Raw genomic sequence first — 14,002 nt, 5'->3', positions numbered from 1 at the left:
TGTATCTACTTGGCCTTTAAACTTTCAAAATTACAAATTTAGTACTAAATTTTTTATATTTTTAGAATCCAAGGATCTACTAAACAAAAAATTGAGAGCTAAAGGGACTTTGGATACAAAAATGAAAGTTCAAAGATCTATTAAACATAATCAAAAGTTTAAAGCACTACACACTTACTTTTGAAAGTGCATTGATCAAATAGCACGCAAAATTTCAAAGTTCAGAGACTCAATTTGTAACATAACATTTTTAAAAATTGTCAAGGACACAAAAGTAATAGTTCGATGACTTATTGGATATAAAGTTAACAAATTTAGAGACTTATTAGACACAAAAGTGAGAGTTCATTTAAAAAATTCAAGGACATATTTAACACGAACATACGGATTAATTAAGGACCAAACATATAATTAAACCTTAAAAAAACAAAGAAAAGAGATGGAAAGAAGAGAAAAATACATCACTTCTATGATTTATTAACTTCTTACATTGTGGCCTTTGGGATTAAATTTTTCAGTTAAATAATTTTTACCCTTTACCCAAAAGCCTTCTAGAAGGGAAGAGCAGAAGGAATCTTTTAGTCCTTTTTCACCACAAAGGAAAGAGATGGGAAATAAACAAGAGAAGTAAAACCCGACCAACCTTTAGAAAGTTGAAACCACTTTACAGAAGAAGCACACTGTTTCTCTTTGTATTTGTTTAGCCTTTTTTTTTTTTGTTTGGATCACTTATATTAGTTAGTGAACATGAATATTAAATATCTTATATGTGAATATTTGAAGTAATTAATTTTTTTATAAATTTGAATATGCAGGATAACTAATGTCTAAATCTTATAAATTTATTTGTTGGATCAATTTTGTATAAAGAAATCAAAATTAAATAATTGCTTAGTTCATGTAAAAGTATAATTAATATAGTCAAAAGTGAAATTTATTATTACTTAATATATTATTAATGTATTATTGTAATAATTATTATTTAATCACTTAAAAAAATACTTTTAGTTTAAACGTTAAATAAAACTAATTGTGATTTAAATATTTGTTTAGATCATGAAATCTAGGAGTGTTCACTAAAACCGGAAAAACCCAAATAGAGTAAATCTGAATTCTTTGCAGTTCTCTTGAGTGTAATTCTAAAATTGAATTATTGGGTTGGATTAGATTTATTTAAATTTGTATGAAAGGAATTGAAGAAGGAAAAAAACAATTAAAACCCTGAAACAGACTTCAAAACTTCAAGTTTCACAATCTTGCACTCCAAACACAAACTTTATAATTTCATATTACACAACTATGCACTTCAAACATAGAATTGTCGCTCACCAATGCCTCTCATCTCTCTTAGACTCTCACTCCACCGTCCCCAACCCCCCGGCAGTCGGTCCTCAGTACCCCCAATCACTATTGCCTCTCGTCTCTCTCACTCTGCCCCCTCACTACCTTTCATCTCTATGAAGTCTCGCCTCCTCTTGTTGTATGAATAATATCATTAAAAAAATTTAGAAAATACAGAACTTGATATACCAAAAAGAATCTGAGCCCAACAATTTCACATTGTCTCCTTAAGACAATTTTACTTATCCTAGTGCCCGAGTTTCATGAGCAATTGTCTCCCAGGATAGAATAGATTTACTTTCTTATGAAAGTAGCACCTATCCACAAAATCCACCGAACTACACTTTGTGGAAATAAACCAAACTTGCACAAATTTATAAAAATGGGAGAAAAGTTTTATGAGAGAAAAATGCTTATGAAAAAGTTGTTAAACACAATTTGAAGAAGAGACATATTTATAGACTACTCGTGGCCATTCGAATAGTCGTGTCTTCTTCAAGTTGGTTATTTTTAAAAGGACATATTCATTCATGAAACAATGCAACTTTACACAAAAGTTCACATACCATTTATTCCAACAATCCCCCCCATAAATAGTAAGTTGAAAATTTAAGATCAAAGAAAAGAAAATGTTTGATGTTTCCCAATGAAGAATCCACATCAAGATAAGTGGTAAAAACTTTGAACTTTCCCTAGTGAACATCAATCGAGTTTACTTGGTTGATTAGTGGACTTGATGTATTGAACTGTCAACCGTTCTAGAGTAAACTACGACAATTGAATTCACACAGTTTCTCATTATAACAAAGTTTGTTCTCATAATTGTATTCATTTTGACCTTGAACACCACCTGATTTCATGAGTATTTTAGAGAATTTGCCTTAAAAATTTTCATAGAAGCAACCCCTTCACACCCACATAGGTGATTCCTATAAAGAATATCGCCTATGCTTTTTTAATAAATAATTATTCAACAACTTATAAAAATCATTAAATGCACAATGCTTACCCTAAAATCATACTTGTACTGTCTCATCATCCTTATAATGGATAAGAAGAAGAAAAAATTCAACGCAATACTCACTAAGTTATCCAGAAGTCAGTTTGCCCATTGAACTTAGATCTTGGGACCTCTAGTCAATTAGGTTGGGTTGCCTCTCTTGTTATTTTTTAAAATTAAAGGCTTTAATCTCATTCTCCTTGATGAACTTTCAACCAACTCTCTACTTAGGTCTTTTACAAGCGGATCTGCAACATTATTTTCTAATCTTACAAAGTCAATTGTGATAATTCCACTAGAAAGTAGTTGTCTAATTATATTAAGTCTTCATCATATATGTGGAGACTTATTATCATTCACTAAAGAGGTTCAGGTTGTATTCACACTTTAGGAATACCATACAAAAACATTTTGTAATCTCACACTTTAAGAATATCATACAAAAATTTTTGTAGCCAACTCAAATATATCCCAACTTCTTTTTAAATTGTTATGAAATATTCTCAAACTTGGATTATCAATTGGGGAATAGTCAGTTTTTCAAATACCCCATAATAACATAAGAGTGACTTATTTCTTGGTCCTGGCCTTATGTACTAGATACAATAGTGTGTTGCATCTAATAGTGTTACCAAAATAAGATGCCTAACCTTATTCATATACTATAGACCATTTTGGTATCTACTCAAACTTGAACCATCTTTATGTTTCCGCATAAAGTCCAAGTATCATATAATAGTCATAGATCTTAGTTTATTGAATTTAGCCTTTACAAGTGCAATTTACATATTCAACAATAGTTTATTGAATAAACATCAATAACATCTTCAATGTAAATAGAATATGTTTAACATTACAAACTGTGAGTTTTTAAGACGTACAAACCAACATGTTGGCAATCAAATAAAAAAAACTCCAATGATGCTCTTATAGAGGCTCTCATCAGCATTAGTTCCACTAGAGTCTTTTGACATTTTTACATGAGTTGGAGCAGGAGTTCTTTTAGTACGGGCACTTTCAAGGCCAAATTTCTTTACTAAATTCTTGGCATATTTGCTTTGTGAATCTAAGGTTCCCTCATTAAGTTGCTTGATTTGAAATCCCAGAAAATAGGATAATTCTCCTACCATACCCATTTCAAATTCATCTTGCGTCTGTTTCACAAAGACTCAACCATCTCTTAAGACATTCCTCCGAAAACAATGTCATCAATATAAATTTGAACAATCACAAATTTTTCACCAGAGCTCTTTACAAAGAGAGTTTTATCAACTCCCCCTTGTCTGTACCCATTGTTGACAAGAAATTGGGTTAGACGCTTGTACCATGCTCTGGGAGCCCGTTTGAGGCCATAGAAGGCTTTGTTGAGTTTATACACATGCTCGGGGTGAGAAGGATCCACAAATCCTTTGGGTTGAGTAACATACACTTCCTCATTTAAAATTCTATTCAAGAAGGCACTTTTCACATCCATCTGATGTAATTTAAACTTCAAAATACAAGTAATGTCGAGCAAGAGTCTGATGGCTTCTAATCTTGCAACAATAGTGAAGGTTTCATCAAAATCCACACCTTCAACTCGTGTATATCCTTGAGCCACTAATCTTGCTTTATTTCTAGTCACGTTTCCATTCTCATCAGTCTTATTTTCTAAAATCCACTTTGTGCCAATAACATTAACATATTCAGTCCTAGGGACAAGAGTCTAAATGTCATTCCTCACGAATTGCTCAAGCTCCTCTTATATGATATTTATCTAACATTTATATGCAAGAGTTTCTTTGACATTTTTTGGTTCAACAAGGGAAGTGAAGCAAATGTTGCTGATGATGTCAAGATAATTAATTTTATCATTTCTTCTGGTCGTCACTTCTTCTTCCAGGTCTCCAATAATATTACTAGAACGATGACTTTTACGAACCCTGCTGATGGCTGTTTATTACTAACTTCTGCCTACTCTGAGATATTCTAGTTAATCTCCACTAGGTTTTCTAAATTCACATATGAAGGCATGTCAGATGAAATGTTAGGCACATTAGTATTAACAACTGAAGTGATATTGAGATCTTCTTCAATAGGAGGAGAACTAGAGGAAGCAACATCATCATCAATTATGACATTAATAGACTCCATTACAGTATGGGTTCGTTTATTGTAGACATGATAAGCTCGACTATTTGTGGAATATCCAAGAAATAACCCTTCATCAGACTTGGAATCCTATTTTCTTCTAATCTCTCTATCAACAAGAATGCAACAAACACTTCCAAAGATATGAAAATATTTCACATTAAGTTTTCTACCTTTCCCTATTTCATAAATAGTGTTTGAAGTTCCTGGTCGTAAGACCCTTCTATTATGTATATGACAAGCTGTATTTCAAACTTCCACCCAGAAGTGAAATGTCATATGTTTTGCATGTATCATCGCACAAGCCATCTCCTGAAGTGTTCTGTTTTTCCTTTCCACAATCACATTCTATTGTGGTGTAATATGAGCTGAAAATTTATGGTGAATCTAATAGATTGACAGAACTCAATGACTTGAGAGTTCTCAAACTCCCTACCATGATCACTTCGAATACGTATCACATTCAGATATTTCTCATGTTGTAGCTGAAGATAGAGAGCACGAAAAACAGAAAAAATGTCTAACTTTTCACGAAGAATACACACCCAGGTGTATCTAGAGAAGTCATCAACAATAACTAGAACATATCGTTTGCCTCCTAGACTCTCAGATTGCATAGGTCCCATCAGATCCATATGAAGAAGTTACAGAACACGGGAAGAGCTTGAGTGGCCTGATTACTTGTGAGAGGTATGGGTTTATTTACTAGATAGGCAATCTCCACAAATAATTCTAGGAGATGTTGATAAAGAGAGGAGGCTGTTTATGGCATTAGTTGCAAGAGCCATTTGAATAGTTTTCATGTTTATATGCCCAAGACGTTTATGCTATAAACTCACTTCATCTTATCTAGAAAGATGATAAACTTGTGAAGAATGATCAAGAGTCCACATATAATAATTATCAGAAGAATGCAAATCTGTCATAACGAGAGCTTTGATATCATCTGTGACAACACTTTGTCTTTGGTAAAGCTCCCATTGTTGGCTGATGCTAATAAGATTGGCAATGAGCCCTTCAACCAACATTACATCTTTCAGTAGAGGAAGCCCCAGATAATTTAGTTTTTCTTTCCCAATAATTTTTCCACAAGCACCATCACCAAAAGTGACCTTTCTGAAACTTTGTGTAAATTTCATGTTGACCTTTCACCAAAATAAACATGAAATCTTTGTAAATTTCCATAAAATCAGATGCATGAAAAACAGTAAAACTTGCATATCCAATCTAGATGTAAAGTAAAATTGTCTTAAGATTATTGTGTGAATAGTATCATAAAAAAATTAGAAAATACAGAACCTGATATACCAAAAAGAATCTGAGCCCTAACGACTTCATGTTGTCTCCTTAAGACAATTTTATTCACTATAGTGTATGAGTTTCATGAGTAATTGTCTCTTCTTCTAGTTGTTAAATGCAATTTGAAGAATAGGCATATTTATAGATTATTTATGGTCGTTGTAATAATTGCGTCTCTTCTTCTAGTTGGTTATTTTTAAAATGACATATTCATTCATGAAACAATGCAACTTTACTCGAAAGTTCACATACCATTTATTCCAATACCTCTGTCGCCTCTCTCACTCACTACCTCTCGTCTGCACCAAGCTTCTACATCAAATTTATCTACTTTGTTCAGCCAACCGTTTTGTTCAGCCAATCGTCGTCGCCATATCTCAAATCTCACTTCATCAGATCTCACTCCTCTTCAGATCGCTTAACGCTTAGATCTCGTCTCTCTTCATAAGCTTTATTTTTTAAAAAAAAAAAAAAATTAAGAAAAACTCAAAACTAAGAATTGAACCGAGCGGCATCACATATATACGATCGGGGTGGTTCCGTTTAAACCTAACATATGATTTGATTCAGTTTCACGTATTCAAATTTTAAAATTTTCAGTCAGATCGGTTTGACCCCAAATCAAACCGTGAACACCTCTAATAAAATCTACTTCAAATGTTTGTTTTGATAAAACCTATTTTAAAAAATGAATAATATAATTTGTTATCATTCAAAAACAAGTGCATTTTAAAATAAATCAGTAATTTGTAGCCTTGGGTATTTGCGACAATTGAAAATTATAAATTAATGATTTATTAAAACGATTTGCCATTTCTGTAATTTAAAAATATTTTTTTTTCCAAATAAATTTTTATAATTTATCATTCCTCTCGTTGGCTCTTTTTGTTTTTTCTTAAACTCCAAACATTTTTTTAGAAACTCCATATACTTATTATATTCATTATTATAACAATAATAATATTAATAACATTAATACTAATAACACCCATTAAAAAAATATTTTGTATTTATTACAAAAGCATTTCAAATATTTTAAGTTATTCTTCTTCTCCATATCTCTTCCTGGATTTCTTTTTTGGATGTGCATTTTCCTATACTTTTTTTTAATATCCGGTGGACTTGGTCCGTCAATGTACTTTGATCTTACCCTGGACAACACTCAACAAGTTTAAAGACCAGATTGTAGTTCGATATTTTTCTTTTTCTCGTATAATAACATGTGAGATAGAGATTAGAACGTTTTTTAACATTTTAGCTAAACACAAATACTTTATTGACCATATATTTAGATTGACAAATGACAATGACATATGAAGTTGTAAAAAGAGATAAAAATATGATTCCGATTGTCATATAATAATACAAAAGTTTTTTTAAAACTACGAGAGTACCATATTCTTCTTGTTCACATCATACATTTGTTTCATAAATATTTGTAAACTCCATGTCAATGTTAATGAGTTCTATCCTATTTTTAAAAATTTATTGATGTGGCACATGATAAATAGTAGTATAAAAAATTAAAAGCTGTGGCTGTGGGTATGGCCTAATGTCTATTTATTTTTGCTTCTTTTTATGCAAATGGCTTTGCTCATTCCCCTACTTCTTTTATGTCCATCATCTCATTCCACATTGCCCACCCAACCACACACAAAACACCAACTTTTAATACAACTCTAAACTCCTACTTTTTGTCATACTTTTTTTTAAAAGAAATCAATAGGTTAAATTATCGATTGATCCGAAAGTTTAAGTTGGTTCACTTGTGGGTTTGAAATATGTAGAAGATCCAAATTTGGGAGAAAATAACATTGCAGCTCCTGCTTTGATGCCATTTTAAATCACTTATTGATCCAAAAGCTTAAACTAATGGGAGAAAACAAATTTAAAATCATATCATCTAACCCAATTTTATGACTAAAATACTTCCCTACTAATGGCTGTCCACCATTAAATTTTAGACATATGAAGTGTTTTTTTTCCTCTCTTCCATACTCTTATATTAGGTGGGAAAATTTTTGTATTGGGTTATAGAAAAATTATTGATGCTATTAAATTAGCAGGCAAAATATGGTCCATTTGAGAGAATCAATCTTCCTTCCCTCCTTATTGTCCATTTCTTGGGAAAAAAAATCTAATTTTCGAACATTGCCCTAATTTGCTCGTAACTTACAAAATTGCCTGATTATTTTAATTTTTCTAGAACTAAAACATTAATGAGTTGAGAAAACAGGAATGTGAATACGATCAAAAAATTCATCATTATATCAATATATCCATAAACAAGAGAGTTCGACATCGATATTGAAGATCTATCGATGTCTCTAATATCTTTAGTAAATACTCATAAAACATAATAAAAATCTTATCTATTAATCCAAGACATATGGATATGCATACCAATAGCAAGATCTATTACCTAATTTGGGAGTAAATCAACTTAAGTATTAATTTAAATAATTTTTTAATAAAATTTTTTGATTTACAGTAGTATTTGTCGATAACGATATTTTATCTATAGATCTGTAAAACTGAAATATCGATATCGAAGAAAAGAGAGGGCATTTTACACTGCTCCGAGAAGAATGACGACTTTCTGCAGAGGCCTAAGAAAGCAATCTATCAGGTCTTCCAACCCTTGGGGCTTAATTGTTGTTATTATGTGGGCACCATTGGTAGACTGCATTTTTTGTTTTTGTTAAAAAGGTTTTGCTGCTGCTTCTATCATCTTCTTCACTCTTGTCAGTTTTTCTATCTCCTTGAGAGCCTGTTACATATCCCAACATAATAAATCATCTGAATCATTGTAACTTTATGAATCCCAGGAGTTTTAACATTTTAAGACTAATAATGCCAAAATAATCTTTATGATTTAAGAAATCGTAGGTTGGATTACAAGTTTAGTCTTTGAACTTTCAGGTTTGTTTCTAAATGATATTTGAACTTTAAAAAAAAAATAATAATCTTTACGACTTAAGAAATCGTACGTTGGATTACAAGTTTAGTCTTTGAACTTTTAGGTTTGTTTCTAAATGATTTTTGAACTTTAAAAAATGTCTAATAAGTCCTTAAACTTTTGTGTCTAATAAGATCTTTGAATTTTCAATAGGTCATTGATCTATTTGGACCTACCAAACACAAAAATGAACGTTTAAGACTCCATTTCGTAACCATTTCATTTTTAGTTTTTAGTTTTTGAAAATTGTCTTTTAACTCTCCTTTCACCTCTAAATTCTTGATTTGATATATATGTTTTACCAATATTTTCAAAAACCAAGTCAAATTTTGAAAACAAAAAAAATGTGAATTTTAAAAATTTGTTTTTGTTTTTAGAATTAAGTTAAGAATTCAACTCTTTACTCGATAAATAGTAAATCATTATAAGAAATTGAAATGAAATAGACTTAATTTTCAAAAACAAAAAACAAAAAATAAAAATGTTACCAGACAAGACCTTAAAGTCTCAATAGACATAAAATTCAATTTAATATATGATAGGACAATTAATTTATATAAACTTTGGATATATCATTTCAATGATATGGTAGACACAAAATTGAAAGTTTAGACAACTATTAAATATTTTCTAAAGTTTAAGCACCAAATGGACAAAAGATTGGAAGTTCGGGGACTAAACTTGTAATTTAACCTATATTATATATAATTGGAGGGTAAAATTTGTCCCCCAGTCGTGAAAAAGTAAAAATAATGAAAGAATACGAACCTCCAAAGCCAGGTCTTCGGTTGTGACAGCATTGAAGTCATCATATCCTAACTTACTTGCTAGTTCTATGAGGCGAGGAAGTGTTAGAAGCCAGAATAAGCATGAAAATATGGAATATTGCAAGTACGGGAAGGATAGGGATCACATACTTTGGAGTGATATTGAAGCATCAGCCGTGGCATAGCCGTCTTTTATTTTTTGATAGAGGGAAGTTATTTGAGCCAGCACCTGCGTTATACACAAGAATAACCAAAGAAATGAAGGATGTCTATGGATTCAGATCAATGCAAAGAGAAAGGTGAGATTTAAAACCACAAAAGAAAATCTAGGACTTGTTTTGAGCATTTGAAATATTGTAGAACAATAATTTCCTGAAAACATCTTCGTATAACTGCTTTCAGAAAATTGTTGAAAAAAATGAAATTATTCTTCTATTCAGATTTATAAATTTGTAAATAGCAATTTCAAGTGCAAAATAAATCTTACATTAGACAACCACTAGTTTATAGTTCTCAAAAATGAGGTTAAAAGAAGCTCAAATCTATGTTGAAAACCACATTCAAGTTCAACAAACTGAAACCGTTAATTACTTCAGAATATGATCCAGAAGTAGATATATCAAATACTGGATGTTGGCTTCGATCTTCAGCAAATTCCTCTGCTATCATCTGTAGGGGTAAATCAATCCATAATGTTATGCCATGCCTCAAAAGCGCCCTGCATGTAAAATGATATCCAAGAGCAACGTGAGCATTAAAAATTTGAAAATTGCCTTAGATAACTACGCGGTAAATTTTCCTGAAGAATGTTTACACGAAACCAGTAAAAGTTAGGCATTGAACGTTCATACAGATTAGTAGAGCTCTGAACGGCACCATTTCCAGCACATACAACTAGCCGACCCATAGAAGATAGTTGTTTTAACACTTCAGACTGCAACAAAATCGCATGTCAGGTAACTGTGACCCTGTTACTAGTATTTATAGAACATTTAACAGAAGATGTATTGTCAAACATTAACCGAGGACATTCAATAAGAGTCCTCAGGTACATGAGCCTTAATCTTTTCATAGGCTCCATCACGAATAAGTAAAAAACTCATTCACCAAGTAACCAATGATGAAAAAAGAATCTAGAAATGGAGTTAAAAAGGTGCTACTAAACTACCAGTTTTGACTAAATAACTTCTGAGCAATATTAACAAAGCATAACCTACCTCAGACGCCTGAAAACCATTTTCGTCATTTTGCTTATAAAGTTTGGCAGCAGCCTCACCACCACTAGCTTCCACAACTAAACTATCACTATATGCGTTTGCACATGACATACAAAAATCAAGAATTAGTAAAGAAAGGAGAACAATACCACACACCAAGAAAGAAAATACCTCTATAAGTACCTGTCAAAGTAATAGTATCTCAACAAATCGGCCAGGAATTTCCCCAACTTAGTTTTTATGGAGCTGTTGATCCCTTCATGTGAAATTCTTTCATATATTAGTTTGTTACGAATGTAAATTGCCCTAAAATAGAAGATCAGTACTTACCCACGAGAAAGATGGAAGTTCCTTTCAATTCAGGAGCCACATCCATTGCTTTCTTCTGAATTCAAATTAAACAGTGTAAATAAACACTTCAAGCTACAAGAAAAAGAAGCCAACTAAAACTAATCTAAATACAACATCACGACACAAGCTTAAATAGAGCAAAAAATATGTACAAAAAGGATCTCTGAGGTTTAAAACATACGTTTCTTCCATTCTTTCGGTTCACTATAATATAGAAACTTTAGGCTACAAAAACAACATCTAACCTTCACTTCAAGAGGCAGATCATCGACAGTGACCTTCGCCTCCACATCTAACAAAGGCCAACATGAATTACTGAGTAAAGAGAGATGAAACCGAAACTAAAACAATTCATCCTTTAGATTCTTACTCTTAACTAGATTTTAATTAGCTGAAAATTAGATTTCAATTTAACTCCACTCTCCAACTTAAGGCAAGCGTGTTTTCACCGAACTACACAAATTTGCTGCAGCATCAAACTTCAAATTTAACTAATTAAAGCTCTGTATCACCGGTCAATCGCGATTTCTAACTAACAGCATCCATGATTTACAAGCAAATAGCACCATGACCAAGGACTCCAATTCTAAGTGAAGTGACCATAGAACTGTACTGTCCGACAGCAAAAACCTCATGCATAAACCAAAACAACAGGACCAAAATTCATTTTGAAAATCCAAAAGCCAGAAAACACATGGTCGTGAGAAAAATGCAACATAAATAAATTACAAAGTAACTCCACGGGGAGAAATGGAGACAAAACTTGAACTCACTGAATGCAGTTCCGTCTGAAACTAAGCAAGTCGATGGCAGAGATCTGCGTCGCCGAATAGCAGAAGATTGCATAAATGGTGGACAAATATGAAGTGGAAAGCTGTGATTACGACAAAGAGAAGGCGGCAGGGACAAGGAGAAGCTCGAATTCAGGGCCATTGCTTCAAATTTTGGCAAGTAGATATTGAATTGGAGATCAGTTAGTGAAGAAACGGTGGTTTTCATCGCCATGAGAAGCTCTCTCCGGACAGAAAACGCTTCACATAAAAGCACTTTATCCTTCCCATTGGTCTCGCCCAAGTCCATTTCATTTTCCGCATTAATTATTGGTTATATTATAAAAAATACAATTATAAGTTTCAGTTTAATTTTTAAGATTGATTTTTCTTTTTCAATAATATTTGATGACTTTTACCCTTGAGTTCATGGATGAAAAAAGTGTTGTTTACTTATTTGACTGGTTGGCTTGGAATCTTAGATGTTTGTGTTTAAGGGTTGAGATTGAATGAGTTTGATATCTAAGTCCAATCCCGTAAATACTATTCAAATCTTACCTTTTCTTTCTCTAATTTAATATATGAAGTTTGCGGGTCAACACTTCCAACGACTCCATCGGCCAACTCTAACGACTGTTTCTAACCAACCTTCGGTGACCTCTCCCCCTTCTTCCCACCGGCAAACTTCCAACCACCAACCCTGCCAACCAACCTCCGATTGCCACCTCCGGTGACCGCCATGGCCAATCTTGAAAAATATTAATAAAAACATTCTTAGTATATAATAAACTAAACAAACTTGTATATAAAAACAATTTTAAGAAAGAGTTATCAAACACATGTGTGTTTTTATTTTAAAGAGTTTTTACCAAAATCTTTTAAATAAAAATGAATTTTTGACAAACATTTTTTTTTAAGTCATCCCAAATAACTCATTAGGTTGCAATCATATAATTAGGTATATTTATTTATGCTATATGTGTACAAAGCCCTAATTTAATTTAATGACATTTTCATTTGTTTAGTTGATCAATTTAACTAGCTTGAAGACTTAGAATCATTTTTAAAATGTAAATGTTTAAAATGTTAGAAACAATTTAGTGGCCAAATAAAAATTAAAACCCAAAATTTATGATTAAATTCTTCAAATGTAATTTAATAAAAATATATATATATATATATATTTTTCAATAATTGAATTTAATATTATAATACTAGTTTATTTCAATTTTTGAATATATTATGGTAAAAAATTGATCATTTTCAAATTAGTTAAAGTCATAAAAGTCTATAAAATTTTATTCCAAAATCTAGTAAAATTAAAATATCAAATTAATTAAAATATAATTTTAGTCAAAATCACTATTTTAAAATTTGAAAAACATTTTCAATTTTTAGTTTATTTTAAATTTAACTATATTAAAATAATTAAGATGATAAATATAAACGAATATAAAATTTAACAATTGATTAAATATAAAAATTTATCAATTAGCACCTCATTCCCATGTTTCCTAAATTTGCACTCTAGACAAAGGTTTTTTAAACCCAGACTTAAATAACCGGTCCTCCAAATGCAGTTTTCTTAAATCCATGTCACCTAAACTTCCCAGTCTAATCTAGACTTAACATTCCAAACTTGCACGCCAAACGCCCCTAATGTTAAAGGTGGAGGTTTAGGTGGCCTGGATTTAAGGGAGGGCTTGGTAACAATAGATTTTAACTTTTTATTTAGAAAAATATTCGAACAAATTTTCTTTTGTAAAAATGGTAAAATGAATTTAAAAAATTAATAAAATTTGAAATTGCAAAAGTTCAAAGTACCCAAATATGTAAATAAGATGTTTCAACCCTTAAAATTAAACCCACCCAAATTTACGGTGATATTCATTTCATCTTCCCAAAAACAGAAGTCCTTTTCACATCAGTCACTTCCAACATTGAAGGAATAAATAAAAACTCTCCTACTACCCACAATAATCTCAACAATGAAGAAAACCACTCCATCCTTCAATCTCCACGGTACCCTACCATAGGCTCTTTCTAGTAAAACCACTAGGAAATCTACTTATATTTAGAAGATTCAAACAAGAAAAAAATAATCAAAATCGAGAGTGAAATCGTCGGTTAGAGATGCTCTTATCGTCCTTTTGAAGGAAATCTTCAGT

General features: G+C 31.6%; 1 protein-coding gene across 1 annotated transcript; it reads right to left on the bottom strand.

Moving 5' to 3' along the window:
- Positions 1 to 8,196: 8,196 nt before the first annotated feature.
- Positions 8,197 to 12,160, bottom strand: SKL1 (shikimate kinase like 1). Its single transcript, XM_039021456.2, has 10 exons — positions 11,838 to 12,160; positions 11,310 to 11,356; positions 11,044 to 11,098; positions 10,897 to 10,969; positions 10,714 to 10,801; positions 10,348 to 10,430; positions 10,088 to 10,214; positions 9,647 to 9,725; positions 9,498 to 9,562; positions 8,197 to 8,540 (listed from the first exon to the last, which is right to left on the bottom strand). The coding sequence occupies exons 1-10, from the start codon at positions 12,142 to 12,144 to the stop codon at positions 8,472 to 8,474; spliced, it is 993 nt and encodes a 330-aa protein (XP_038877384.1). The 5' UTR covers positions 12,145 to 12,160; the 3' UTR covers positions 8,197 to 8,471.
- Positions 12,161 to 14,002: the final 1,842 nt, after the last annotated feature.

The sequence above is a fragment of the Benincasa hispida genome, chromosome 1 (genome assembly GCF_027475165.1).
Source record: "Benincasa hispida cultivar pf3 chromosome 1, pf3_genome.v1.1, whole genome shotgun sequence".
NCBI lineage: Eukaryota > Viridiplantae > Streptophyta > Magnoliopsida > Cucurbitales > Cucurbitaceae > Benincasa > Benincasa hispida.
The sequence above is the reverse complement of the archived record's forward strand: the minus strand, read 5'-3'. Positions and strand labels throughout refer to the sequence as shown.